We start from the raw sequence: 27,981 nt of genomic DNA on the forward strand, positions 1-27,981 counted from the left end.
GCGGAGCCTGCGCCTTAAATGTCAGGGGCTGCAGGAGGTGGTTGTGGCTCTGCTTCTCACCCCATGGGGGAACAGGACTCAGGGGATCTCAGGACCCCAGGCTGCCAGGGTGAGCCACATTGGGATGCCCAGTGCTTGCGCAGAACCACTTCCACAGCCAATATCCCAGGGCTGCCCTCTGTCCCACCAGATCCCCACGTGGCAGTGCCAGTGGGTTCACTCTGCTAGGGCTGCAGACCCCCCAGACCCAATGTCCCCCATCGCCTTCGGGCCCAGACCATCTTCCCAGCCTGTGAGCTCAGGTTTCCCAGGGCAGGGGTCTGCAGCGTGCACCTGGGTGGGCTCCTCCCTCTCCTCTCCTGCCCCTGCCCCAGTCCACAGGGGACATCTCCTTGCTCTGCCCAGGTGTTGGCCAAGGTGCCCAGGTGTTGGCTCTGGGAATCCTCTTCTTCACCCAGGGCTGGGTGTCCTGCTACTCACACATGACCTCCCAGCTCCACTGGCTCCCATGCCAGCAGCTGGGCATCAGGGACATGTGGAGCCTGGGCACGTGGGGACATCACATCCCCAGGGCTCAGCAGGAGCCTCACCCAGCTCGCTGCAGGGATCACTAGCTCCAGGACTGGGCTCCCCTCCAATGGGGCAGGACACGGCCAAGGACCTGATCAGATGGTGCCACTGAGTGGTGCTGTGAATCCTGGCCAGGCAGCACCTCAGCACAACCCTGCCCCTCCTGCTCCTCCTGCCTCGCTGTCCCGGGCCCTGTGGAGCTGCTCGTTTCTCAGCAGCCACATTCCAAAGAGGGTGTTTTTTTGCTTTTCTGGCTCCTCGCTGTCCCGGGCTAAAATCACCCCTTTTAAGGGAGCTGCAGGATGGCCACTCACTGGAGCTTCGCCGGCAAAGGCTGCTTCTTTGCCTCGTTTACTGGAAAGGAGCCTTGCCTTGTTTTTATCTTGACTCCACAACGTACTGAGTCAAGCTGTGGCTCTCTCTCAGCCCTGTCCACATAGAGAATAAGATCTATTTTCACCAGCAATGAGTGATTCACCTGCCTGGCACTGCTTCACCTTTCCCTTAGCATCTGGCTCCTCCCCTGCTCCATCCAGAGGCCTGCAGCTCCACCCTCACCTCCCAAACCTCTAATAGATGGGATAAACCCAAGGGGAAAGGGCAGGAGGAACAAGTCACGTTGCATTTTCTCCCAGTGATGATGGATGCACTTTGATGCTGGCTCCCCTGGGGACTTTTTGGCAGGAACTGAGCTCTGTGTCATGGAGAGGAGAAGAGGCATCATTCCTACTTGAGCTTGTGACCTGGATCTCCAGGGGACACCTCCCAAGGGCCTGGGCGCCAGTAGGTAGGGTGAGTGCTGGTGACGCTGGTGCCAGCAGCCTGTGCTGGTGGGAGTGAAGCAGGGATGCTCCAGCAGCTGAGGCAGACCCTCCAGGTATCTGGCAAGGCTTATTCTTAGGGCTCCCTACTAGAACTGGAGACTGCCCACCAATATCATCGTCACCTCTGTCACCTTTTGGCCAGGGGCAGGCACGCCTGGCCACACACAAAAATAAATGACAATAAATCCTTCTGTGGAGCTGGTTTGCCCTCATTGGCTTAATGGGAATAAAATGGGTGCCCTGCTGAGCAGCACGGCTTGTGCTGAAGAGCCGGGATGAGTCAGGCTCCGTGCTGATGATATCACTGCTTTTCCAACCCCCTCCCAGCAAGGCAGGACGGAGGGGCTGCAGCAGCGGGGGCCTGGGTGTGTGTCACTCTGCACAGGCAGCACCCACACATACCATTCCTGCAGCAGGGACTAGGGCTGCGTGAGCCCCTGGGAAGCCGGGGTGCTCTGGGGGACCTGTATGCTCAGGAAGTCTCCACGCCTTGCAGTAGTAACTGGTGCCAATCAACACAGACGTGTGACATAGCAGAGATCTGAGCTAATTCCCTGCCTCCTCGCCTCCCCACTGGTGGGGCAGGACAAGGGGTCAGCAGGGATGATGGCAACCAGCTGATGCTGCCCAGGGGCCATGCCAGGGCACATGGAGCAGTGAGTGAGCCAGAGCCAGCAGGTACCCAGCAGGGATTTGCCTCTGCGGCTCCTCAGAGATCATGAAGCCCTGCTACTGCTACAGCAAGCTGTGTGTGTCCCCCCACTCCCTGCTTTCCAAAGCCAAGCCATGGTGCTGTCACCCTACGCTCAGGCAGACACTGTCAGGAAGGACTGAGGGTGCTTTTTGGATAAGAATAAACATTCACGTGGGCAAAGCTCATCCCTAGGAACCGCTGCCATGTGTGTGAGCTGAAGCCAGCAGCTATGGGCAAGTGCCCAGGGCACCAGGTCCTCAGCACAAAGATGGTTCTTGGCAACAGGACCTCCCAGGAGACAGGGGGAGGACGGATGGCGGGACGGGACAGCTAAACAACAGTAGCCAAAACAGAGCTGGGACACAAACAATACCCAGTATCTTTACTCATCCAGACAGTGAGACAAACACACTGAGAAGAGGGCAGGCGGAACACACCACAAACACTGGAAACTCCCTTTCAGCCAGAGAAAAGCACAGAGTGAATACCCCCCCATCCCGGCTCAGCAGTGACCAGGCTGCGGGCAGAGCTGGCGCTGGGCACGGCGAGGCACTGACTCACCCTGCTGAGATACAGGAAGGAGGCGGGTGGCCAAGTCCGCTTCTCTGCCAAGGAGCAGCCCTGATGTGCAGGGCTGAACGTGGGAGAAAACATCCCAGAGAGGGATCTGCTGGAGGATGAGGGTCTCAGAAGGCCAGGGGCAAGCTGGGGAGGGAGCACTCAGGCCATCCACATTGCAGGCTGTGCCGGCCAACCTTCAACCTTCTCATTTAGGGAGGAAAAGCTTAAAAAAAAAGGAAAATCTTGAAAAAAGAAAAAGCTTTAAAAAGAAAAAGCTTAGAAAAAGAAAGACCAAGCTTAGAAAGAGACGGGTATCTGTGGTCCCTGCCTCCAGCCCTGCAACGGCTGGCAGAACTCTGGCTGGAGCTGAGCACCTGCAGCCAGGCTCAGCCTGGGTGGGGCTGTGGATGTGGGGGGGAACCCTCTGCACGGACTCCTCCTTGGGGACCAGGGTCTCTGCGTGAGGACTCCTTATGGGACCCAGAAACGCAGAGACCCTCCTTGAGGGCCGGGAACCGTGCAAGGGGAGCCTGCATGGGGGGGCAGGTACCATGCACGGACACCTTCTACAAGGACCCTCCCTGGGGACCGGACCCCTCAACCCGCTCCCCGCGCCCAGCCCCGCCGCTGGACCCCCTCAACCCGCCTCCCCGCACCCATCCCCGCCGCTGGACCCCCGCAGCCCTCCCCGGCACCCCCCGCACCCCCCAGCAGCAGCCGGTACCCCGCAGGGCAGCAGCCGGTAGGCGCCGCCGCGATGCCGCGGAGCCGGGCGCGCAGGCACCGCCCCGCGCAGCGCCGAGCACCGCCCCGCAGCGCGCAGCATGGGCGAGCGGCCGGCGGCGGGAGGGGGGGCGGCCGCCCCGAGCTGAACCCAGCCGCCCCGGCCCGGTCCGACCCCATCTCACGCGGTCGCAGCAGCAGCAGCCGCCGCCCGCCGCATGTCGGGGCCCGGGGCGCAGAGCCGCAGCCGGCGGCTGCCCGGTAAGTACCGGCCGCGGGGTGTGCTTGGCGGGAGGGGAGCGGGGCTCCGCAGCGGGCAGAGCTCGGGCTGCCCACATCTCCTCGCATCCGCTCCATGACACCCACCCGATCCTCCCCCCTCCCCACCCCGCCCTTCCACCCCCGCAGCCCCCAGCTCTCCCCGCACCAACCTGCTGCGCCGGCACCGCTCCCCGGGCTGCTTTGGGCAGGGGCTGCCCGGGAAGCTCCGTGCCTGGGATGGGGATGCTCCGGGGGGGGGGGGGGGGGGGGGGGGAAGGGGGTGCACCTGCCTGGGAAGTGGCTGAGCTCGGGAACCTGTTGGGTCGCGGGCTTGTTGCGGAGCGGAATCAGCATCCCTCGGAGCCCCGAGTCCCGCGGGGGGAGCGGATCCCCCCGCAACCGCGGGGTGTAGGGGAAGAGGAGGCTGAGCAGAGTAGACACATCACTGAACGTGGCAGGGTGGGCAGCAGCCGGGGGGGGTGACAGGGGGTTTGGGGCGGGGGGATCCACGCCACGGGCCTGCCCCGGATCCGTGGCCGGGGCTGTGCGCGCTGTTCCTCGGGCAGCATGCTGCCCTCCTTCCCGGCTTGCTTGTCCACACGCTTCTTTGGGCAGGAATGGAAGCAGAGCCCCGTAAATAGCAGGGTCTTGTGACACAGCCTCTGCCGGGGAAGGAGCTCTGGGCGGCAGGGATATTTTTAGTGCTGAGACGCAGGGGATTTGGAGATTGATCAGAGGAGTGCAGGAGATGAAACTCAGCGCAGACAGGGGTTACAAGGTGAGGTGCCACATCCTCCCTCTACAGTGTGCTCCCTCCACCCTTCTGCCAGCTAGCGGCTCTGCCAAAACCACTGCCCCCCTTGCACTCGCCCGGTGCGTTTCCTCTCACCGGGGCCACAGCTATTTTTTACTGTGCTGCAACCCGAGGTCAGACGTGCTGGTTGGGAAAAGACCGTGCAGGGAATTCTCACTTGTGCAGCCGCTGTGTCCGGGCATCCTGTCCCCACACAGCCAGACCCTGCGCAATTCTCAGGGGCATTCCCAGCTCTCCACACCAATTGCTTCTCCCCAGGCTAAAGGAGCCAAAAGCCTTTGGATTTACCCTCATCCTGTAGTACTTTTGCTGGTGCAGGTTGAAAGGGAAAGGTTTGCAATCTCTATGCAGGGCCTCCCGGAAGATGCTGTGGCTGTGGAGATGCATCTTCCCCTCACTTCACTTCCTTGCAGCACTGCAAGAGGGGACTGAGAGCACAATGTGCAGTCTGGCAAGCTGGGCAGTTGTGGGGTGTCCCAGACCTCTCTGGAGGAAGGAGGGCTCCGGCAAAGTGCAGAGTGAAGGACAAAAATGGTGGCTGGGCCAGCCTGCCCCAGTTCTTTCACTCACCAGGGAACTGGCCGTGCTTGGAGTGACACCTTCACTTCAACCCTGCTCACCTCCCCCTCACCCCTTGTCCCTTTCTACAGCCCAGATTATTTTTCAGGACCTTCTTTAAATACCTCTAAGTCTTGGCAAGGTGTTGCAGAGCCACTGCTTCAAGAAAAGGTGATCCCCATCCTCTCTTGGCCTTGTGCCTCCACTAACAGGTCTTCTCCCACCCCCAAATCCACCCCTCCTATCCACCAGCCTACCAGCAGGAACACAGCTAGGTCATCCAACTGTGACACACTCCCAGCCTGGATGCTAGGTCGGAACACCCAAAGCCAGTGCTCCCAGCATTCCCAAGCCTTGTTTGGCTTCCACCCCATGCTACCTGCACCCCAGGAATTCCTCCTCTCCCAGCCCACTTCAGCCAGGGTGTGGATGGGAGCTCTCCAGCGCCCTGCATCACAGCCAGCCCTCCCACGCCCTTCCGCAGCGTGGCAGTGGCCAGGAGCCCACACCATGCGAGGGGCTGGCTCCGTGCCCTGGAGCAGGCGAGAAGGAAATCCCTGCCCGTATCTCCTGCAGGGGATCTTGCCCTGCCCTGGCCACCCAAGGCATCCACGTTTGGTCCTGGTTCCTTGCTGAGCGGTGCTGGCTAGTAAGTCGTGAGAGCCGGAAGGATTTGAAGGCACCAGGGCACTCAGTGCCATCGCAGCCACACTGGGCGGTTCAGCCAGCGGGGAAGAGCCTGGCTCTGAATGCAGATCAGCCTTGGGCCCCTTGGCTGAGCGGGCTGTAGTAATAACCATGACAATAGTAATAAAAGCCAGGCCACCAGCAGGTACCGACAGATCCCCGGCCGTGCACAGGGGCTGCATTGTGTGTGCGAACGTGTCCCGCGGTGGGAACATGCCAGCCGGGTGACACAATCCCAGCGACTCACAGCCGGGGAGTGTGACCGGCCGTCACATGGGGAAGGGCTGCGGCAGGGAACGCCGCTCTCCTTTATTTCCCTGGTGAGGGTTGCTGAGGAGCAGTTACACTAGCAGGGCTGTTTGCTCCCCAGGGGCCCGGAAGAGCCCCGGGAGATGGGAAGGCTCCATCCCTGACTCTCACCGAAGTCACGGGTCAGGCAGGGCCGAGCGCAGCCCAGCTGCCATCTCCCTTACATAATGGGATCTCAGTGCTCGTGCCTGGCTCCCCAGCGAGAGCTCCAAAACAAGTTCATAAACAGGTCCTGCTAATTTCTCCCACATGAGAAATCCCGGCGCCCACAGGAATGCTGCCCAACACCCATCCTGACTCTCTCTGTGCACCCTCACCCCGAGTATCAGTCACGTGCCGGGACAGAGCTGGACAGCGATAACACGAGCCTCACGGATCAGCCACGCTCACAGCACTGGGGCCAGTGCCTGCTAGCATGTGGGGTTATTTTGGGTTTGCACCTCAGGGGAAATGAGACACCTCCTCCTTACCTCCACATTGGGCAGGATGCCACCCTAAATCGGGGAGCCAGCGCAACCTCCGCTCAGAGCCCGGCCTCCCTTGGGCTGGAGCCTGCTGGGCTGCTGTCCGCATGGTGAACCACAGTGGTTTGCCATGGATTCAGCACATGGTGGGGTAGAGCTCTGCCTGGGACAGGCAGGACAGGGCTGGTTCCAGCTGCTGATGGGAGCCAGCTCCATGGTCGAGTCCTCCCCTCCCTGTCGCTGGCTTCGTTCTCCTTTGCAGGTAGCGTGGGGGAGGTGGGAGGTTTTCTCCTTACCCTACTGGCACTGGGCTGCAGCCACCAGTCACTCTCATGAGGAAACCTTCATGGGGACGGTGTGCCTGCCACTGTGGCCATTAGCCTGGGCACACCAAGCCTCTGCACCAGAGCCAGTGCCCGCTGAGTGCTTAGGTCAGATGTACCAGGGCAAAGGCCCTGTCAGGCAGCCAGGATGGGCGCCCTGGGCAGCACAACAAGATGCTGAGCAGCCAGAAGAGGACCAGAGCCTCTTCCAGAAAGTGCATGACGACTGGTCCTGAGTCATGGTGTATCCCCACACTGTGCTGCAGATGATGGGGTTTAGCTCAAAGACGCCCCAGAAACCAACAGGGTGCAGAGGAGCCCTGGAAGGGCTCTTAGGAAGATGTGGCATCAAACTCCAGGACATTTTGCCAGCCCACCACCTCTGTCCCATGTGGGTCCTATACCACTACAAATTACTGACAGCCCCTCACCCTCTCACTGCCCTCACTCCTGCCAGACAGGGTGGGGATGCTGCTTGCTCTGTTCCCACCTGCCCAGCCTAGAGGAGCAGAGGATTTGGGCCATGCTCAAGCAGAGCAGAGGATGTTTGTTTGGTTTCCCTGGTTACTGCACTGCCGGCTCCAGTAATCACATTTTCCTTGTGCTGGCTGGGCCAAGAGCAGCAGAGAGGAAATCTGGAATGGCTGAGGTCAAACACCAGACTGGGAAGGGCTGGGGTCACCAGCCAGCCCCTCTGTGCCATTTGGTTCCTTGCTGTTTCCAAAGGGAGGTACCAGGACTGGGGATACAGCAATAAGCTCCTTGAGCAACATCTGGAGGAGCTCTCATCACTCTCTCCATGTGAGCCGGGGACGCAGGCACCGGCGTTGAACTGCAGGAGGAATTACAGGAATGAAAATGTTTGTGCAGGCTGAAGCCAGGCTGGCTGTGCACGCGGGGGACGCGAGCGGGGGAGCCTGCGAGCAGGGGCGCGGCTGTATTTATAGCGACGGTGGCGGCAGGGGTGCGCGTGTGCAGGGGTGACAGGGTTGATGACGCCTTTGATTCCTTTTTGCATCCCCCGGCTCAGAAAGCCTGGAGCTCTAACACACCGGTTCTTATCCCTGGGAGTTTCCTCGGCTTGTTGGCGTTCAGAGCGAGCCCTCTGCATTGTGGCAAGGAAACCGAAACTTGAACAGCGAACCGCAGCTGATCTCATACCAACACCCTTTCCTCCCCCTCGATAATTCACCCCAGCAGTCATGAACACAGCCTATGAGCTCCCCAGTCTTGGCTGCTCTGTGTCTCGGAAGTGAGATCCAAGGCTCCGGCACAGCAAGTGCTGGTGACGCTGCTGTTCCGGCGTGTAACATCTATTCATGGTGACTAAACCGATGTGCGCTGGTAAAGCGGAGCAGAAGGGAATCACCTACCCTCCCGCACAGCCGCTCCACGTGAGCTGGAACAGGCAGAAGGGCTCAGACAGCCCCTACCTGCTCCAACGCTCCTCACCTTTCTCCCCAGCCGACATGGAGCAGGCGCAGCGGAGCCTGGATGCAGAGCAGATGCAGCAGCAGCAGCTGAAACTACGGGACCGGCAGAAGTTCTTTGAGGAGGTTTTCCAGCATGACGTGGATTTCTTCTTCCCTATATCTCACCTGCAGATAGAGCATCGGAGACGTAAGTGCCGTGGGTACCAGCATGGGGCTGGGGGTGTTTCGGGGAACGATGACACAGGCGTTAGAGATCGGTGGGACTCATCCCTGGTCTAAAGGCAGCTGGGGACACGCATGTCCTGCGCTGAGACAGGGCCACACGCGCTGTGTGTGGGTGTGCTGTGCATTACTCACACCACTTGTCACTGCACACGGGTACCCAGGCTGGCGCCCTGCGCAGTCGCTGGCTTCAGACAGGCTCCTCCAGACAGCAGTTTGGAACGGGGACAAGGACTGCAGAGAGACAGCGGGGGCTTCCAGAGGGAGGTTTCAGGGAAACATGATTTTCCTGGGGGACTCTTGCCAGCAAGTGCAGTTCAGTTCCTCAGCCCTCCTGGGGGTCCTGCCTGCACAGAGCTCATAGTGCCCCTCATCTGGCACTACCACTCACCTTCTTGCTGACGTCTGTCTCCACAGCCCCCTTAGGCAGCATTTCTTCCATGGAGGTCAACGTGGACATGCTGGAGCAGATGGACATGATGGACCTGTCAGACCAGGACACTGTGGATGTGTTTCTGGGCTGTGGGACAGAGGAGAGCAGTGTTGCTGGGCCCCTGCCAGGTACGTGCAGCCCGAGCCTTTTGCAGACCAGGCTGGGAGCCATCCTGGCCCCCAGTGCCCACACCAACTTGTTCCTCAGCCCTGGCTGCCCTGCCTGCAGATCCACATACACCAGTACACAGACAGACACTTGGCACTGGGGTCTGTGGTGTTGGAGGGACCATGCCAGTAACCACCTCCACAGCCCAGGGGTACCGAGCCTTGCTTATGCTGCAGAACACAGCAGAGCCCAGGCACTTCCCAGAGTCTGTGGAACAAATTCTTTTGTCCTGAAGCCCCTCTGGAGCAGCCAGTGTCTCGTCATGATTTCCTCATGGTGCTGCAGAGCTTGTTGTGCCGAGGGGGGAAGGCTGCAGGACCCCTCCACCTCCCAGCTGGACCCCCCAGGGAGCTAGTCTTGGGTCCTGCAGAAAGACCTGGGGTGCCAGCACCTTCCTCCCCACACACAGACACTGCAGGGACTTGCCAAGGCCAAGCTGAACGTCCCTTTGCCTGCTGGAGCCGATAGCCTCACACAGCGCGGCTCCAAGGGAGACGGAAGAGGCTCTGCTGCCAAAAATGGGGAAGGAATGTGCGGCACTGCCCAGAGCCAAGCCGGGGGTGTGATGTGGGGAATGGCCACAGCAGCCACGTGGGGAGCAGCCAGGAGTGGCTGGGGAGGCACAGCCTGCCAAAGAATAAGTGCTGGGGTGGATACCCATGAAGCTCAAGGAGGAAGAAACCTCCAGAAGCCTTTTTTCTTCCTTCTCTTACCACTCTCTTCCCCCAGGGCCAGATGCCAAACAGTGCCCAGAGGAAATCACCCTGCAAGTGCCCAATGCAGCTGAGAGCAAGTCGCGTATTTCCTCCACGTCCTCTGTCTCCACGGATCTGAACAGCCTGGACACCAGTGAAGAGGGGGCCGAGACTCCTGTGGTGCAGTCGGATGAGGAGGACCTGCAAGAGGACAGTCCCAAAGAGCAGGAGGCAAGAAGCTAGCAGTCAGCTCTGCCTCGCTCCCAGCCACCTCCGTATGGACCGGCCAGCCTGGAGAAGGGAAAGCTGCTGGTTCTCAGCAAACCCCACCCTGGACTGCTGCCTGCAGGAGGGGAGAGCTGGTTTCCCCCTCCTCTCCCTCCACAGGTTCTCCTCGCAGCAAAGGGAGAAGGAAAGGGGTATTGTAGGCTCCCAAAATTAACTCTTCAAGGCTTTGCTGCTAACACTCCCTGCTTCACTCCCCCAAAATGCTTCAGCATTCCACAGCCCCACCATCCCCAGAAAGCCATTCCCTGGGATCCCAGTCCCCCCATCCTACTGACAAGGGTCCTGTCCAGACAAGCATTTAACGATGGCATACAGAGAAATAACACTCGGATCTAAACAAGCAGTGAGTGTGTGTGTTATTGGGAGAAAACAGCACCAGGGCTGGGGATGAGGATTAGGTGGGGATGGTGGGGGTGGTGTGCTAAGGATGCCACGCCAGAGGGAGTGAAGCCCAGCTCCAGAACAGAGATGATTCCTGTACCCAGGATGAGAGCAGGCGGCACGGACCTCCACAGAGAAGGCTGTTGGTGCAGCAGGTCACTATACCGAGCAACTCTGGTGCTGCCTCCAGGAAGGAGAGAGCCAGCGTCTGCAGTACAGACAGCTGACCCGAGCCGGCTGCTGATGACCTGTAACTGCCGGCTGGGAGCACAGCAGGGGCACTTCCCATGCAGGTCGGCTGAGTGGAGAACATCAGCCCCCGCATCACAGCATGATGGCAGCAGACCTGGCTGGAGGCTGCTTTGGAGGAGTGAAGAGCCATGGAAAGAAACCCGCTTTGCAGCCCACTGTGCTTGCTCTCTGCGAGACAGGTCAAGAGGAGCCAGGCACAAAGCTGGCCAGGTGCCCGCTGTCTCTATCAGCGGCTGCAGGCCAGGAAAGTGCTGTCCCTGCTCTGGCTACGTCAGCACGACTGTGGTCACCCCCCACGCCAGAAAGAGCCTGGGAGATAAGTGACAGGAGCCAGGGAACACTCTGCATCCCAGCTGAATCTCAGGGGGGTGTTTGCGCCTTGCTGTGCTCCCTCCTGCATCAGCCAGCCCTTCCTGAGACCAGCTGGAGTGCCCCCGGTCTCTGGGAACGACTGGCCAGAGCAGGAAGCCGTGCGAGCTCCGTGCGATTCACACCCCCGGCGCTGCCTTGCTGCGCTCCGCTTCCTCCTGGGGCCACCCAAGCTGGCAGGCGGTGGAAGCAGGGCGCTTCCGGGCGGCCCTGCGCCCGCAGATGGACGCTTCCCTGCGGAAAGGGGACGAGCGGGGGAGAGGGTGGGGGGAGCTCAATGCCGGGGGAGCTCAATGCCCGCGGAGCCCTCATGGCAGCGAGGTCCTGCCGCGAACCACCCAAGCCCGGCACGCACAAGCCGGGGCAGGGAGCGGCCGGGCAGCCCTCGCAGCACCGTCTCCTCCGCGCCCAGGCTAGGGCAGCCGCTGCCGGGCGCGCAGGCGCCAAGCCCCGGTCCCGCTGCCGCCGGCCGGCTCCGAGCCCCTCCGCGGGCAGGGCCGGGGCTGCGGCACCGCGTCTCCATGGCGACCCCGGAAAGCGGCCGCCATTGGCCGGCCGGGCCGGAAGCGGAAGTCGGCGAAGGGGGCGGCAGTCGGCGGGGCGGGGGGAGGGATGCTGGCGGCGGCGTTGCTGCTGCTGCTGCTGCTGGCGGGGCCCGGGCGGGCGGGCCCGGGGCGGCGGGACGCGCTGCGGGAGGAGCTGCTGCTGAGCCCGCTGCCCGACGGCAATGTTGCCGCCACCTTCCAGTTCCGTACGCGGTGGGACGCGGACCTGCCGCGGGGCGCGGGTAAGGCGGCCCGCGGACGGACGGGCGGCTGTTGGCTGAGGCGGGGACGGAGCGATTTCGCGGGGCGGATTGCGTCGCGGTGGTGACGTCACGGCGTTTGGGGGTGACGTCAGCGGGCCGGGTGACGTCAGGGGGCGGGGGGGTGCTAAATTTGAGCAGGAACAGGCCAGAGCAGGACTCGGGGCGGGGCTGGGCACAGGGATGCAGGGGCAGCACCAGAGAGTGATGTCATGTGTGGCTGGGCCTGGGTGTGACGTCAGGGGATATGACGGGCAGGGCCGGGCCTAACACGTCCCACAGTCTCGCACTACAGGCTCTTCCCGAAGGCACTGGGGCGGCTGGTGGCGGCGCTGGGAGTGCGGGAGCTGCACCTCGCCCTTACCCAGGGCTTCTGGCGCACCCAGGCCTGGGGGCAGCCGCCCCTGCAGGCACCCGCCGGCGCCGAGCTCTGGGTCTGGTTCCAGCCCACCGTCACCGAGTAGGTACCCCAGCCACAGGTCTGTCGCTCCGGGTCCCCTCTCTGCCTCACGTGAGGCAGCTGCAGTGTGTGTGTTTTGCTGGGTTCCTCCTGGGTTGGGAGATCTTTGCTGGAACAAAGAGCCTCCAGCACCAGGGGCAGCTCCAAGGAAAAGCAGAACATAGCCCCTCTCAGTGCATGGGGCAGGATGTGGTGCTGGGGGGAAAACCCTTGTTCACTAAAGGAACAAGTAATTCCCTTATAGTTTGTGATGACAAAGCCCTCTCTGCATTAATACAATGGGGTTCATCTTGACCTCTCATCCGTGACTCACTTCCTTTGACTCCTGTCCAACACCTGTCACCATCTCCCTTAGCACAGAGCTGCTTGTTGAGTGGCAGCAGCTCTGTGTGGACTCGCAGATTGCTCCCCTCTCCTGTGCTGGTCAGCTCAGCCTTCAGAAGTACACCAAGTTGTTGCTTCAGGCCTCACAGCCCCTTCCCCACACACCTCCTGTGCGTTTCCTGCTCCCCCAGCCTCTCCTCACCCACCGCTGCATCCCCAGCTGTGTGCTGCCCTGCCAGCCAGGTGAATGTTCCCCATACCTCACGTATTAAAAGTAAAACACCAAGCGAGCTGCTTGGTGCATGCTGCCCACATGCTCCTTGTGGCTTCTGAAAGCCAGCCTGTATTTATTGAATTTTACTGGCTTAATGCTGCTGGTTCTGAGGATTTGAGCTGCTTAGAAATCTCTGATATTTGTTTTTATGCAGTGTTGACAAAGCCTGGAAAGAACTGAGTAACATCCTCTCAGGAATATTCTGTGCTTCTCTCAACTTCATTGACTCGACCAACACAGTCACTCCAACAGCATCCTTCAAACCCCTGGGCCTGGCCAATGGTGAGCCCAGCACTGCTCTCAACTGCCCGGCTCTGCCCTCTCACTCCTGTCTCTAAGCTTCAGTTCTGCCTGGTGGCACCGTGGGGAGCCCGTCCTGCGAGGACTCTGGGTGTCTACAACAGTGTTTGTTAACTTCCTCCTGGAAGCATTTCTCCTCTCTTGGCTTGGATTTGTACAGAGGAGACATGAGCAGTTCGTGGCAGATGGTCCCAGGCTCTAGTCTTTCTCTCTGAAAAATATTTTATGAAACAGCAAGTGAGGAGAGGATTTAAGGGCTCAGAAAAAAACCCACTAGAAATCTGTTACCCTTCTATTTTTCTTTCCAGATCCCTCTGAACAGAGCGGGATCTGTTCCTGATTGCACTCGTGGCATTTCAAAGCTACTGAGAGGGTGGAGTGCTGTGGGGTACCCTGGGGCATGGAACAGGTGTGCCTGTAGCACTGCCAGCCTGGTGACCCTCCGTCTCCCTCTCCAGGGACAGATCATCACCTCCTGCGATACGCTGTCCTGCCCAGGGAGGTCGTCTGCACAGAGAACCTCACGCCTTGGAAGAAGCTGCTGCCATGTGGCTCAAAGGTACCAAGTCCTGCTGCCTCGCTGGGCCGCTCCCGATGGAGCTGGGTTCCTGGCTGAGATCTGGGAACATGCACTGGGAAGTCTCACCAGGGCTTTTCTCTCAGTGGAAGCAGAGAATGGACCTGGGGCTGAGTGTCTCCTTCTCTCCCCGCAGGCTGGGCTTGCTGTGCTGCTGAAGGCCGAGCGCTTGTTCCACAGCAGCTACCACTCACAGGCAGTGCACATCCGCCCTGTCTGCAGGGTAAGCAGGAGGCTCGGGATTCCCCCTTCAAGACCCCCAAGAGAAAATCCAAAGCTTGCTTTTGACACTGCAAAGTGACACACCAGTTTGCCCAGCTCCCCTGCGGTGGGTTTGTTGTGCCTTAACACGGCTTTTGTCCTCTTGCTTTGGTCTCACCTGTGTCCCCGTGGGATTCTTGCAGACCTGGTGGAGTTCCAGCTCTCTCCTGGTGTCCCGAACCTCCAGAAAGTATGATCAGTTGCCTCTCTTTCTCTTGTTCAGGATGCCTCCTGCCTGGCTGTGTCCTGGGAGCTCAGACAGACCCTTACTGTGGTCTTTGACACCTTTTCCAGCAACCAAGGAAAGAATGGTAAGCGCAGCAGCAGCAGCTGTGGTGTTTGAGTGCCCACAGCACTTCACTCAGCCTGCCACTGCCTCTGACTCCCGCAGACTGGTCCCTCTTTAAGATGTTCTCTCGCACACTGACTGACGCGTGTCCTCTGGCATCGCAGAGCAAAGTCTACGTTGACATCTCCCCCAAGAACAAGGTAAATCTCATGGACCAGAGAACACCCCTGCCATTCCATCAGTTCAGCCACTTTGTGTGGCTCTGAAACATCCTCACCCCAATCCATGGCATAGCCGGGTCCCCAGGAGCCCTCTGGGGCTAATGAAGGGAGGTGGTTTCCTTCTGAGCAGGGCCATGGGGATGAGCATGGTGATGTTAGTGGGTGGGAAGGCTTGGGGCCAGTGCAGGGGCTTTGCCCAGCACTGCCACTTACTGCAAGGGGCACTTTTCCTTTCATGGTCCGTTTGCTTTCGCAGGAGGAGTTACTGGAAGTAACCCCTCCCCCAGCATCTGTGCATGAAGCTGTTGTTCAGGGAGACAAGAGAACCTACGCTGTCTACGACCTGCTGAGCCCCTCGCTCTTCAATGCATCCCGCAGCCTCAACGTGCAGCTGAAGTGGAAGCGGCCCCAAGACAGATGTGAGTGACCAGCACTGCATTGCACCAGGGGTCAGGGCTCCAGGCCTGAGTGTCACCGGGCATCACCCCCATTCCTGCTTCCTTTTCTCTGCCGCAGCGGAGCTGCCGGTACCCGTGCTCCATGCGCAGCGCTACGTGAGTGGGTACGGGCTGCAGACTGGAGAGATCAGCACTCTCATCTACAACACTCACCCCTACCGGGCCTTCCCGGTGATCTTGCTGGAGACTGTGCCCTGGTACCTGCGACTCTACGTGCACACCCTGACCATCATCACCAAGGGGAAGGAAAACAAGCCAAGTAAGTGAGCGTGACGGTTCCTTTGGCACAGGTGGCTCATTCCAGAGATGGTTTAGTCCCTCCCTTGGGCCTCAGTGATTACTGGGAAAAGGGACTGGGAAACAAAACAGGTTAAGATGTTTCTCTAGCCTTCAGTTCAGCACTTGTGGCAGACCAGACTTTTAGAGGCACATATACAGTGTTTCATAATACAACAAGGGCTTAAACCAAAGGGAATCAATTTTTGTAGTAAAGGAGGCTCTAATTAAGACTGATCACTGGGTCTTACTTTGCATTTGTACTTGTCCTTACTGAACATATGACTTTCATGGGTCATCAGCTATAAAGACCAGCCAGATGTAGCTTTAACACGTTTTTTTGCTGCCTGTGCATCTTTACCTGCCCAGAAAACTTCTCACAGCAGAGTGGAAGCAGGAACACCTACCCCCAAGAGATGCCCAGGCAGTGTGAGATTGGACAAGGTCCCCCCAAAGCCACTGACACATCTCTTTGGGGTTAGGTTATATCCATTACCAGCCGGCACAGGACCGGAGACGGCCTCACCTCTTGGAGATGCTGATCCAGCTGCCAGCCAACTCCGTCACCAAGATCTCAATCCAGTTTGAGAGGGCCTTATTGAAGTGGACAGAATACACGCCTGACCCCAATCACGGCTTTTACGTCGGGTAATGACATGCCTCAGCTCCTCGTTTCTTTCTGGGCCTTGCGTAGGACTTGCTGCCCAGGTCTCTGGGGCAGGAAGAGCTCTTTGTTGCCTCTTTGCTGTCAGGACTGACACCAGCATGTCCTTTGTCTCCTTAGTTCATCCGTGCTTAGTGCCCTGCTGCCCAGTGTCATCGCAATGAAGGACGTGGATGTGGAGCAGAGCCCTCTCTTCACCTCACTGTGAGTGTGCCAGCGTCGGGAGCGGGGCCATACAGCAGTGCCTGTGGGCCACCAGCTGCCATCATCCTATCTGGTGAGCACAAAGCAGTGGTCCTGTGCAGGCTGACACTCCCTTTTCCTGCTTCTGCTCTCAGGTTTCCTTCCTCTGATGGCTCCAGCTATTTTGTGCGCATGTACACGGAGCCACTGCTGGTGAACCTGCCGACGCCAGACTTCAGCATGCCCTATAACGTCATCTGCCTGACCTGCACCGTGGTGGCAGTGTGCTACGGCTCCTTCTACAACCTGCTGACCAGAACATTCCACGTGGAAGAGCCGAGCCGGGGCGGGCTGGCCAAGCGACTGGCCAACATGATCCGCAGACTCAGGGGGGTGCCCCCCCTCTGAGAGAAACCAGGGCAGCCGGCGTTGGCAGACCTGGGGAGCAAAGCGCTGCTGCCTCTTGTCCTCACTGGAAGCAGCCTTCTCCATTTTGCTGCCTGAATCTCTTTGGGATCCAACAAGCTGAGGGATGGCTTCTGTCATCAAGATGGGAAACAGCTCCAAGCCCCTTGACTGCTGAACTGCACTGCTACAGGACTGGGGAAGGGCTACGGCTTCTGTTTGGGAGAGGGGTAACTTATGTGCTGGGAACGATGCTGGAAGTAAACTTGAGCTGTTTTGTACATCTGTTCTGCTCCTGGTTGGTTTTAGTTCCTCAGCCCCGCAGGGCTGACTTGTGAGCTGCTGGGTCTCTAGCTGGGAGGAGTCACAGACACAGGAAGGGGCTGGTCTGTGGTGAGGAGATGGGTTCATCTGCTCTGCCATCTCCCACGTCATGTTTCGCAGCTCAAGCCACACCAAAGGTTTTTAGACCAAGCTTTTACTCCCTGCTTCTAGTTGCAGCATTTTGAAACCCCTCCACCTGCTCATGCCTGTGTTGCAGCACTAGATCCTTCTCTGCCTCTCTGGTATTGTTCCTGCGTGTCTGCCTGATGGCTCCCCTGCACCCACAGTGTCCTCAAAGCTTTGGGGAGCCTCAGCACTCAGCAAACCCCCACAGTGCTGAGGTGCAACCAGCCAGGCTCTGGTAGTGGGCAACAGCTTCAGCCCTCCCAGAGCCTGCGTGGCAGGAGCACAGCACCACAGTGCTTCTCAGTTATTTTTGTACAACACAGAGTATCAAGAAGATGCTGGTGGTGTGGGTCAGCTACTGAGGGAGCAGTTTTCAGGACATGCATTTTGGATGTGCCTTTTGTGATGGGAACAGACAACTGGCTCCAAGCAGCCAAACAAAGCATGAGGAATCATCAGAAGAAATATTCCCCAGAAGCAAAGCAAAGCAAAGCAAAGCACAGCACACCCAGAGGTCCTTTAAAAGCTTCCACCTGAAAAGAGAGACCATAAAAACACCACTGGTTCCTGTCTTGCACAGTACCCACTGTTCTGACCTGGGATTACCTTTCCTTTCCTTACCTTACCTGAGCTGCCCTTCTCTCTGCAGCTGCTTATGGATCCACTCCACTGGATGGCTTCATGCAGCCTGCAAAAACACCCGACTTTAGGACCATCTCTGTCCCTGCTTACCAAGGACACCTCGGGGCTGGGAGCTCACACCAGCCAGGCTCCAAGTGCAAAACAGGATTTCTTTATAGAAAGCTGGAACTACAACTAACCAAAACTCAAGTGAGTGCTCAGGTCCTGCAGCAGTGCAGGGGGATGTGGCCAGAAGTTGCAGGCACAAGGGTCCATGTTGCCATTTGCAAAAGGCTTTGGGGAATTTGGGTTGTTTCAGGTCAGGTTCAGGATCAATCTCACAGACTGCAACCTTTAGCATGTGCTGGAGCAGCTCAGGTCCCCTCACCCCAGCTCCCTGGGTGAAAGGCTGTGTGCTGTGGGTGTTGGGTGGGATCTGGGAAAGGTCTCTGAGCACCAGCTGAGGTCAGCACCCATGAATGCAGCTGGCACTGTGAGCCAAACCACCCAAAAATAGCACGAGAAACACAGTGGTGCTTCAAACCCCACTCTCAGTTCTGCAGGAAACAAGGTCCTCATGCTGAAGATGAAGAGCAGCCTGTGCTGGGGGCAGCTGGAAGCTGACATCAGCCAAACGCTCCAGGGTCATTCCCATGCAATGCCATAAACCAGGAATTTAAACAGCCCGTAAAGAGGTCGGTGAGGGCCTGGAATAATGGCAGAGCAGGAGGGAAACCGTCCTGGGCTGGATTTGCACCTGCCAGACCCGTGAGGGAGGATGGTCTTACCACACCCCCGGGGCCAGCCAAGCAGAAAACCCCATGGGAAACAGGCAGCCCTGCAGCCGTGGCTGGGTGGGTTTGAACAGCTGGGAAAATCCCCAGATCTTGTGTTTGGGTTTTTTTTTTTAGGTGATTTCTCTCCTTTCCCTGCACAGCCCCTTTGCAACATCAGCCAGAGCTGGGCACAGCCGAGCAGCTGCGCCTGGTCACCAGCTTGGTAACCTGGGTGGCTGCTGGAACAGTCCAGACTTACCTGCTGGGCCAGCAACGCTGCCAGAGAGCTGCCAGCAAGCGGTGGCAAGAATAGAAAGCGTCTTAAGGGGGGAGGGAGGCCATGGCACCGCCTCTGCTCTGCGCCTGAGAGGCGCCAGGAGGGGACCGGGCAAGGGGGTGGTGCGGGGGGCTGCAGGTGCCACCCTGCTGGGTCACTGCTGGGGGCTCCGCAGCGCTGCGCCGGCAGCAGAGCTGCGCTGCCACGCGCGACGAGGAAGCGCGCACGCCCCGAAATAGCACGCAGGGGCTCGACAGGGCACCGGCACCCGGTGCGGGCGGCGGGCGGGGACACGTGCGGGGCGCAGCCAGCCGGGCAGGCAGAACGCGGCCCCGCCCCGCACAGCGGCTCCCCCGAGAGCAGCCCCTCCGCCCCAGACAGCGGCTTCGCCCCCTCCCGAAGACCCGGAGAGCAGACGGCAAGGCAGCCCCACAGCCGCTCCGCGCAGGCGCACTGCCTCCCTGCCGCCGCGCAGGCGCAGCGCGCACCCCGCGGGGCTGCCCGCGGCGCTGCCGGATAGAGCAGCGCTCTCCCGCTGCCGTCTCCCGCGGTTAGCAGCGGAGCGCGGGCCCGCCGGGCAGCCGCCGTGCCTCGGGGCCGGGCCGGGCCGGGCCGAGCCGCGCCGCGATCGGGACAGGCGGGCGGCGGACAGTTGCGGCGGGGTCCTGTCGGGACGGCGGCGCCCTGTCGGGGCGCGCAGGCGGCGGGCGGGGGGCGTCCCCCGGGCCGGCTCCGAGGGCGGCCTCTCCCTTCCCTCCTCAGGGCGGAGGCGGCCCCGGGACGGCGGCGTGAGGCGGCGGCACCGCGCCGTGAGTACGGGCCGCGGGGAGCGGGGGGGAGCGGGTGGGCGGGGGGGCCAAGGCTGCCGGGGCCGGGCCCGCCTGCGGGCCGGCGGCGGGGCAGAGGGGCCCCGTGAAGCGATCCGCGCCGGTAACCGGGGGGAGCTCGCGGAGGGGTGATGCCCACGGGGCAGGGGCGGGAGGGCGGGTTACGGTAGAGGCGGCTGAGCTTCCCGTGAGCGTACTTGGGGTAGCGCCCGGCCGGGAGGGAAACAACAACGCTCCGTTCCGCCCCCCCCCCCCCCGCTTCCCCCCCGTACCTCCGGTCTCAGGCTCAGCTCCTCGCTCACCCTTCCCCTTGCCAAACGCAAGCCCAGGGCTGTTTCTCCACTTGGACATCGGGCTGTCCAGGGGAGAACACGGCACTCCCCAGCGCTGCCCTGCCCAGCAGCCTCCCCGCAGCCCTGCAGACACTTCGAGCCACTTGCAAAGGCAGCTGACAAGCTGTTCTGTCCTACCAACATCCTGAGCACACAAGTGCAAGAGAAGATGGAAAGCAAAGCTCCTGAATGCAGGCCAGAGCCCGCCAAACTCTCCTGTGCTTCATTATCCACGCTGAAACATCATAACTGACCTTGCAAACACTGTCCCAGTGGAGTAACTGTTGCCTGTCCAGCTGGTACCGCGTAACTCCCCAGCACCCCTTGCCAATACCGTGTTCTTACCTGTCTTTACCCCAGATGCAGAATACTGGGCTTTATCAGGCTGTATTCAGACTTCTGCAGCCTGTTGAAGGCACAAAAGACAGAGAAGAGATCCCAATTAAACCTGAGAATAATCCTGTTTTTCAGGGAATTTAGAATGGGCCTGGAATTCCTGATCTTTGGCAGTTACAGGTGGGAGGAAGGACCACTGAGAACTGATACCCAGTACAGATGAAAGTAGCCCTACTTCAGGTGACAGCTGTTGATGCTGCTGCTTCTTCCCACCACAGAGCTGGCTGACTCAAGGTTCTGCTCCTGTGATTTAGTGTGCAGAAAGACACAGACCATACCCACTGCCTTCCTGCTCACAGGTGGAGCTTTGTCCACCCCAGTGCTCTGAGCACACTGTTCTTCCTCTGCATACAGGCTAATCAATTTCCCAGTTGGTAACCAAGCTCAGAGAGTGGTCATGGAAGTGACAAGCAGGGTGGCTCAACAAAGAGCCTCTGCTTTTGACAGAATGAGTTGCTTTGGCTTGTCTCTGGTTTGAGAAATCAGAATACCTTGTAACCCCAAGGCTTGCTTAGTTAAGGGTTCGCTGCTCTTTTGGAAACATTGCAAGTCTGTTGCACCATTTCTGAGTCTACATCAAGTGTCCAAGGCATGAACTTCTCAAAGACTGGGGCAAGGCCTTTGCCAGAAATCACTTTTTCCAGCTGAGTCATACAAGCAGATAAAGCTTTGAAAAAAACCCATTAAAAATAGCAGCAAGGCCAAAAATAAAAAAAAAAACCCTGAGAAAGTTAAATCCCCCAGTGCTACAAATAGGTCTTGAAGTTTCAACTGTTGCAGTTCTTGTTTTTTTTAAGAGGGAGGGTTGGTATCTAGAAAACTGGTTTGCTGGTGCTTTTCTTAGCTCAACTCCTCAAGCCTGTCACTCAATAGTTCTTGCACCTCTTCCCCCCCCCCCCCCCCCCCCCCCAGTGCTTTGGCCATTGTGGGTTCTTTAGCAGCTGGTTTGGGTGCTACGTGGCGCTGGAGAGTTGGTCGCGGCCCCACGCTGCAGCACGGCCCGTGCCTATCAGTCCAGGTTACCTGGCCACAACAGGGTTTTTTGATTTAAACAATTTTAAGCAAACTATACTACAGGTCAGCCTTACAGGTACAAAACTCAGTGCAGGTCCCTGAGGCTTACACAGTGCACAGAAGCTTAGAGCAACTTGAAAGGGTTTTATCTAGAAAATGTAGCTGTTCATTACCAAGCAGAAGCTTCAGCTTCTGGGAGAGGATGAGACTGGCACCACCACCCATTAAAGAGGTTACTGGGTCTTGCAGACCTTTGTGCTGCCAGCCTGGGTGACCTTCTGTGGCCTGGGAAGTTCCTTATGCACATTACTGGTGTAATAGCTGCCGTGGTAAGGTCTGAACAAGCCCCTACCTTCTCAGTGCTTGGTGCAAGCCAGCTGATTATTCTGCCTATCAGGGTAAATGGACTGTTAAGGAATTAAGACACTCTGGAGAAAGGTACAGGCTTGGTGTTGGCATCCTGATGTATAAAACCTCTGCGGTAGGGACACCTCCTGGCCTCTTAACTGCTGAATTATCTTGTAGGACATGAAGGAACAGCTTGCTAGCTCCTCAGATGGAGTCATTCTGAAATGTGACTGGTCTGTTGCAGAGCACTATGGGCTCATACTGTGCTACTCGAGTTGTAATTAAAGTTTTGCTTCTAGCTGGGAAAGGTGTGCTGATACCCTCACACTGGAATTGGAAAATCCTCCCCACAAACATATGCTTGTAGGACCCTGCTGGTCTTGAATGGTCCTGGGAGGGAAGACAACAGAAGGAAGGGCTATGAACATGATGGAAGCTGGTTAATAAGCATGTGGAAAAACATTGGTGTTTGCTTACTAATGAGGTGCTCAGGGAACCTCCCCAGGCTGCTCCTCTGCCTGCGGGAACAGCAGGGAGGAGGCTCCAGCAGCACAGGGAGATGAGGTGAAGGAGCTGCAGAGCACTGTCTGCGAGGAGAGCAGCAGGAACATTGCCTGCTCTCTGCTCCTGAGGGGTCTTGAAGCGAGTTCAAGTGGCTCTGAGAGCTGTGGAGGAGCAAGAGGCAGTAGTGGTGGTGTGATGAAAAAGAGCTGCCTGGTAAACATGAGTGGCCGCCAAGTCAGATGACTTGAGCTGGAGAGCAGTCTTGAGGATAACAGGACACCCAGCTGGCTAAGGAGGGAGATGAGTCAGGGGAGAACAAGAGCAACTGGTTGAGGAACAGCAGGATGCGGTTGTGAAACAGGGAGCTGGTTGAAACACTGTTGGGTGAGAGGTTCTTATTTGCTCTGGGACCTGGTAATCTTTAGCTTGAGTCACAAGGAGGGGACAAAGACAACAAGGTAGGAATTTTTCATTTGCAGGTTTCACCTTGCTTGAGAACCTAGGGAAAACTGAATAGCATTACTAGTACTACCTGTCCTGGGCACCAAGTGATGGTTCCATGCTCAGTAAAGAGTTGACTGCAGGAAATGCTGCTTCTCTTTGATCAGTAGCATGGCAAGAGAACCCAGTCTTATTGCCAGCTGTGTAAAGGAATCTCCAGTGAAGAGCTAGGAAGAGTCAGTATCTTACTAGTGGAAAGTCCCCTGAGGGAGATAAGAGCTGCAGAAGTCTCAGGTAGTAGGTACCTTATCTAGGATCAGCTGTGGGATGTAGCAGACAAAGGGTTTTCAGCCTTTAACAGGTAGATAGCACGTGAACATGCAGAAATAACCGCTCAGACGTTTGCATCTGTTAGAAGCCAAGAGGTCTGGGGATTGAAGGGCCCTGACATGCACATGCCACAGTCAAAATAACCACTGTTAAATGGCTCTTCTGCAGAGTGGTTGCACTGATCACTACAAGCAACTGGCTCCTGCAGGAAATACAAGTACTTTTAAATGGGTAACTTGTTCTGAGATGGGTTTGTCTGTGTAAGAAGGGTTTGGGTAACGCTTACCCGCTGTTTACAGTGTTCTCTCTCAAGCCTCTGCTGCGCTGAGGCCAGACCATGGAGTGAAATGCAGCTATGTCACAGATGATAATTATACTCTTGACCTGCAGTTGTTTGTGAAGTTTGAGGGCTAAAGCCTCAATAGCAGCATGTGGCCTTCTGAAGCTAAGAGAGTTGTGACATCAGTCCTGAAGGATTCTAGAGCTTTGTACCAGCCTTGTGTTGACAGACACATCCTTTTAGGTTGGTTTTTAATCTCTTTCTTTACTCCAGAGACTCAAAGCCCAAAGCAATTGTCTGTAGGCACTTCAAAGCTTCAAGAACAGGCAAAGAACTGCCACACACAGTCAGGCTGATGGGACTTCAGGGCTGGATCTAGCAAAAGTATGACATGATGCTTACGCAGTGAGTTATGCTGCTCAGTGGAGTGATCTGTGCTTTCTCAGAGAGAAAGACTCTAGGAAGCTTCAAGGAAGGAGCATTTTGTTCGTGGTATTCAATGCAATCTGAACTAAAAAGTTGAATGGCAGGGTTTAGGTACCATTCAGGTACTTGTTAAATCTTTTCTCTCCATTCTTCTGCTTGTAAAAGGTTCCCTAACACACCTGCAGTACTTCTGCTCCAGAAGCACTGAAGCAACTCACACAGGCTAGCAGGCAGCATGTTTGGTTATGGACTAAGTAATCCTTATTTCCAGTTTATAGATGGGGGAAACAGGCTTGCCCTTAAAGGTACAAGTGACCTGCACACAACAGGACTAACATCAGGACTTATTCCTTTGACTTGACTTTATATTGCAGCATAAAAAAACTTCCTCCTTACTCTTTGGCTGCCTAACTGCAGTGTAGTTGTACTGATTGAAGCCTAGCTGCCCTCTCTGCTGGAGAGGACTCTCTTGCAGGAATGCCAGCACAACATACTTTCCCCAAATACCCTCAACATGTTTGCCCCAGCAGCGATGCTGACCTCCATTCTCTCTCCCTAACGTGAAAAGATCCTGCTGCTAAGAACACAGTGGATGGCAGCACACTTCTTGCTTCTGACAACAGAGCCAGCTGGTACCTATGAGGTTACAGAGCTGTCAGACAAGTCTGACCTCAGTGGTTTTTTGGAAGAGAACCATGTGTGGTTTTCTCTTGGCTTTTCTGTGCAATCCTTCCTTCTCCCTCCCTTCACCAGGAAATCCCTGCTCCTGCCAACAGCAGCCAGAGGAATGTGCTGTTTGTTTACCTTCTCACTCCTTCATCCTACTAACCTTCCCACCCCCAGTTGTAATCCCAGCAGGCTCAGCTCTTTGTCTTTCTGAGGGAGCACTACTCCATTGAGTCTTTTCAGCTACCAGGCTTGCCACAGGGAGCTGTCCTGCCCAGGCTCTGCTTGGTGAGGGAGAGGCTGTGGCATTCTACAAGGCTGGGGCGGGCTGTCCTCTTGCCTGTCTTTCTGTGCCCCTCATCAGCTGCTTTGCCCTGTGCTCCACATCACCATGACACAACTACAGGACAGCAGGAAAGGACACACTTCCCAGGCCTTTCCAGCAATCTCCTGCAGAGTTTTTGCCTTTTGGGGGCAATAAGTTAGGAGTCTCAGTACTCCTCACCACCTCCCTGCTGCATGAACTGACCGGTTACTCCCTCCCAGTAGTCCTGATACCTTCTAGCATGACCTGCTACTGCCATCCCAGGCTGCTAAACTCCACCCTTCTGTCCCCTTGCAGCAGTTCTGGCTCTGTAAAAATACCTCTAAGGCATTTATTGTTTTTAAACTCATCTGGCATTCTTGGATGGAGATGTTTGTATACGACTTAGAAAAAAAAGGCCCCCCACGCTTCATGTAGTGGTTGATGTGGTTACTAAAGGTATTTTCTGGGCTTGTGTGCTGCCATCCCTAGTTAGAGCAGCCCTTAAAGCTCAGTATTTCCACAGGGCTTTAGAATAATCCAAGAGAGGAAATCCTGTGTTTACAGCACTTATGAAAATTGCCATTTTGAGACTGCCCCCCTCTTTGATCTATTCACATACTTTGTTTTATCTGACTTTAGCTGATTGGCAAGGATTATAAATCCCTTAAGCAGGGGCTGCCCCTGCCTTTGTTTTGCAGCCTGGGCACTGTGGAGGCTTTCCTGGATAGCTACATCTGGAGCTTGAATTTCACACTGTCCCACTGAGGCACTTTACAGCGGGTCTGTGTGAGGGGAGGAGGCGGTTTGTGTGCTTAACACTTCAGAGACACTTCTTGCACCAACATTTCCTTAGCACTCCTTGGCAGCACCTAGCAGCTTATCCCAGAGTTGCATATCTTTAAACCATAGCTCAAGCCTTCAGATGGTTTTGGATACACATGCAGGGAAGGCTGGGGCAGCTTGTTTTCCTTTCTGTTTTCCCCCTTTCCCTTTCTGTTCCTGTACTGTGCTAAAGAAAAGGGTCTCACAACTCTCAGCCTGGGTAAAAGCCTGAGAAACAGAGCACCCAGGGATACACTGGTGCACCAGCAGCAGACAGTCATGACCCCAGCCAAGTGGGTCAGAAAGCAGGAAGGTTTCCACTGGCTCTGAGAACCAGCAGAGTTTAGCACTGGGAGTTCAGGCATCACCATATGATGCTTGGGAGTGAGTGAAGTTGTACAGGAAGAACATCTGCCGATTTTAAATTCTATTTGTGCTGTGTTTCTCTGACAGTCTTGACATTTCACCCCTCCCTACAGACCAGCCTGAGCGCCTGCCTGCCAGAGGAGCTGCTGGAGACTGTTCTGGAGCACACCCCAACTGCTGCTGCCTGGAGGCTGCAGCCAGCCAGCCACGATGTACTGCCTTCAGTGGTTGCTGCCTGTCCTGCTCATACCCAAGCCCCTCAACCCAGCGCTGTGGTTCAGTCACTCAATGTTCATGGGCTTCTACCTGCTCAGTTTCCTCCTGGAACGGAAACCTTGCACGATTTGTGCCTTGGTCTTCCTGGCAGCTCTATTCCTCATCTGCTACAGCTGCTGGGGGAACTGCTTCTTGTATCACTGCACAGAATCCCAGTTGCCGGAGTCAGCTCACGATCCCAGCATAGTGGGCACCTAGAAGACAATAATCTTCCAGTTTGCTGAGGGCTCTTGTTTTGCTTTTAAAAAAGGGGGTGGGCTAGGGAGGAGGGGGGGGCAGGGAGGGGTTTAGGCATGTGACTGGAGTAAAAACAGCCTGTTTCCTGTGTGTGGACTGGAGTGGTAAATTGCTCCCACTCTGCCTGTGAAATTCGACTTGTTTACTGTGTGAACTCTGGCAGTGCCACCTGCTTTTTTAGAAGCAGAAATCTTTTTTTTCTCCCCCCTTTTCGTTCCCATATCACTGGGAACAGACACCAGCCCTCCTGACAGAACTGCTGGAGGACCCTGCTGCTGGGCCTGCCCAGCTCTTGTGCAGTGGTGGAGTCGTGTGTCACTCACTCGTCTGCATTAGGCCATGGAGGTCTAACTCAGGGCTCAGCCCACTGATTCTGCTCGAGTAGCTACAGGATTCTCTTCATCCTTCTCTTTGTGGGGAGCCAGCCTTCCCACCTAGCTGATCAAGGGCAAGCTCGACAGCTCACGGATGCAGTTGGCCAAAAGCTGCTGGAGCCAGAGGCAGTTGAGTCATCTCCTCCTGCTCAGCCTGCCAAAGAGATGCATGCACTGCCCAAGTGCTTTCTGAACTACTTACGCTCCAAGATCATAGCCTGAAAGCCTCAGTTATGCTGCTGCTTTTATAAAGCCTCGTGGGTAGTAGAGACTGGCTCTGCCTCCTCCTAGATTTCCAGGGTTTACCGAGGTATTGACCGTTGGGATGCTGCAAGATGTGGAGTTTTGAAAGCCACTGTGAACCTCATCCAACACTCATGCTAGCCCAGAAGACCAGGAGCAGGCAGGGCAGGAGAGTATCACGAGGTGGAGGCATGGCTTGAAGCAGCAAATGCTTCAGCCACTTTCAGTGACAGTGGTTTTGGTGACAGAAAGTGCTACTGACTGGAGACCAGGGGAGTTCCTGGTGTCTCCACCACCACCCACAGAATGATGTCAAGGGCTGTGGTGGTGGGGGGGGGTGGGGGTGGCAGTCAGTCCTGTGGCCACAGCTGAGCTCCATGCTGCATAAATCACCCTGCAGCCGTGGCTCTGGGGCAGGGCTTTGCTTGTGAGAAACCTTAGAGGTTAAAAAATGCTGTCTCTAAACCCTAAGGGGTTCCCTCCCATTCGCCATCTGTCTATTCAGCCAGGTAGTGGGGAGCAGCAGAAGTGACTGTTGCTGTCCTGAGGAAGTTCAGGCTGTGAATCTTCCCAAGTATTGTTTGTTCATTGCACAGCTCTTCAAAACGTTTAATAAAGCTTTATAAACTTTGGTCTGTGGCCTCCTCCCCAGCACGATGCACTGGCCACTCACTGCCGATGCCGTAGCCCAGCAACCCTGTGTGTCTGTTCTGTAACCCCAGAGAGTCTCCGGCCAGAGGCAGAGCCTCCTGGCCCTGCAGCTGCCAGTACTGAGCCTTCTCCTTTGCCTGATCATGCAGGCAGAACTGCGCTGGCAATTCCCAAGCAGACTCACAGGAGGCTGCTTCTGGTTGTGTCTGCACTTGACATGACAGATTGACCTGTCCCCACACCTCAGATCCATGTCCTGAGCATTGCTGATCCCCAGCACAGCAGCAGAAGTGGTGCCTGCAGGGTGTCAGCCTGTCCCCTTGTCACAGGCAGAGACCAGGCTGGAACCCACCTGCCAGGAGCCACCCAGGGGCAGGTTGGGTTGTCAGCCCTTCCCCAGCCCCGTGTAGTGCCAAGGGGAGAAGGGTGACACATGCTGCAGCCAGACCAGGTCCCACAGTCCTGTAAGGCAGCTTCCTCTACCTTTGCTC

General features: G+C 57.2%; 3 protein-coding genes across 4 annotated transcripts; all 3 read left to right on the forward strand.

The window, feature by feature from the left end:
- Positions 1 to 3,493: 3,493 nt before the first annotated feature.
- Positions 3,494 to 10,357, forward strand: DBNDD2 (dysbindin domain containing 2). The gene is made up of 4 exons (XM_084271622.1): positions 3,494 to 3,633; positions 8,253 to 8,408; positions 8,861 to 9,004; positions 9,774 to 10,357. The coding sequence occupies exons 1-4, from the start codon at positions 3,591 to 3,593 to the stop codon at positions 9,980 to 9,982; spliced, it is 552 nt and encodes a 183-aa protein (XP_084127748.1). The 5' UTR covers positions 3,494 to 3,590; the 3' UTR covers positions 9,983 to 10,357.
- A 1,284-nt stretch (positions 10,358 to 11,641) lies between these two features.
- Positions 11,642 to 16,807, forward strand: PIGT (phosphatidylinositol glycan anchor biosynthesis class T; the record flags this gene model as incomplete). The annotated part of the gene is made up of 12 exons (XM_084271520.1): positions 11,642 to 11,816; positions 12,117 to 12,294; positions 13,047 to 13,174; positions 13,651 to 13,751; positions 13,906 to 13,992; positions 14,254 to 14,341; positions 14,422 to 14,519; positions 14,797 to 14,959; positions 15,057 to 15,257; positions 15,757 to 15,922; positions 16,059 to 16,142; positions 16,277 to 16,807. 12 exons carry the CDS (start codon positions 11,642 to 11,644, stop codon positions 16,527 to 16,529), a joined length of 1,722 nt encoding a protein of 573 aa, XP_084127646.1. The 3' UTR covers positions 16,530 to 16,807.
- Positions 16,808 to 19,244: 2,437 nt separating this feature from the next.
- Positions 19,245 to 26,229, forward strand: BLCAP (BLCAP apoptosis inducing factor). 2 transcript variants are annotated; one of them, XM_084271440.1, is made up of 2 exons: positions 19,245 to 19,463; positions 25,823 to 26,229. In XM_084271440.1, exon 2 carries the CDS (start codon positions 25,920 to 25,922, stop codon positions 26,181 to 26,183), a length of 264 nt encoding a protein of 87 aa, XP_084127566.1. In that variant the 5' UTR covers positions 19,245 to 19,463; positions 25,823 to 25,919; the 3' UTR covers positions 26,184 to 26,229. The 2 variants fall into 2 exon arrangements, with proteins under 2 accessions (XP_084127566.1, XP_084127565.1); XM_084271439.1 differs by having other exon boundaries at positions 19,245 to 19,459.
- Positions 26,230 to 27,981: the final 1,752 nt, after the last annotated feature.

This window comes from Gallinula chloropus, assembly GCF_964237585.1.
Source record: "Gallinula chloropus genome assembly, chromosome: 16".
NCBI classification, from domain to species: Eukaryota; Metazoa; Chordata; class Aves; order Gruiformes; family Rallidae; genus Gallinula; species Gallinula chloropus.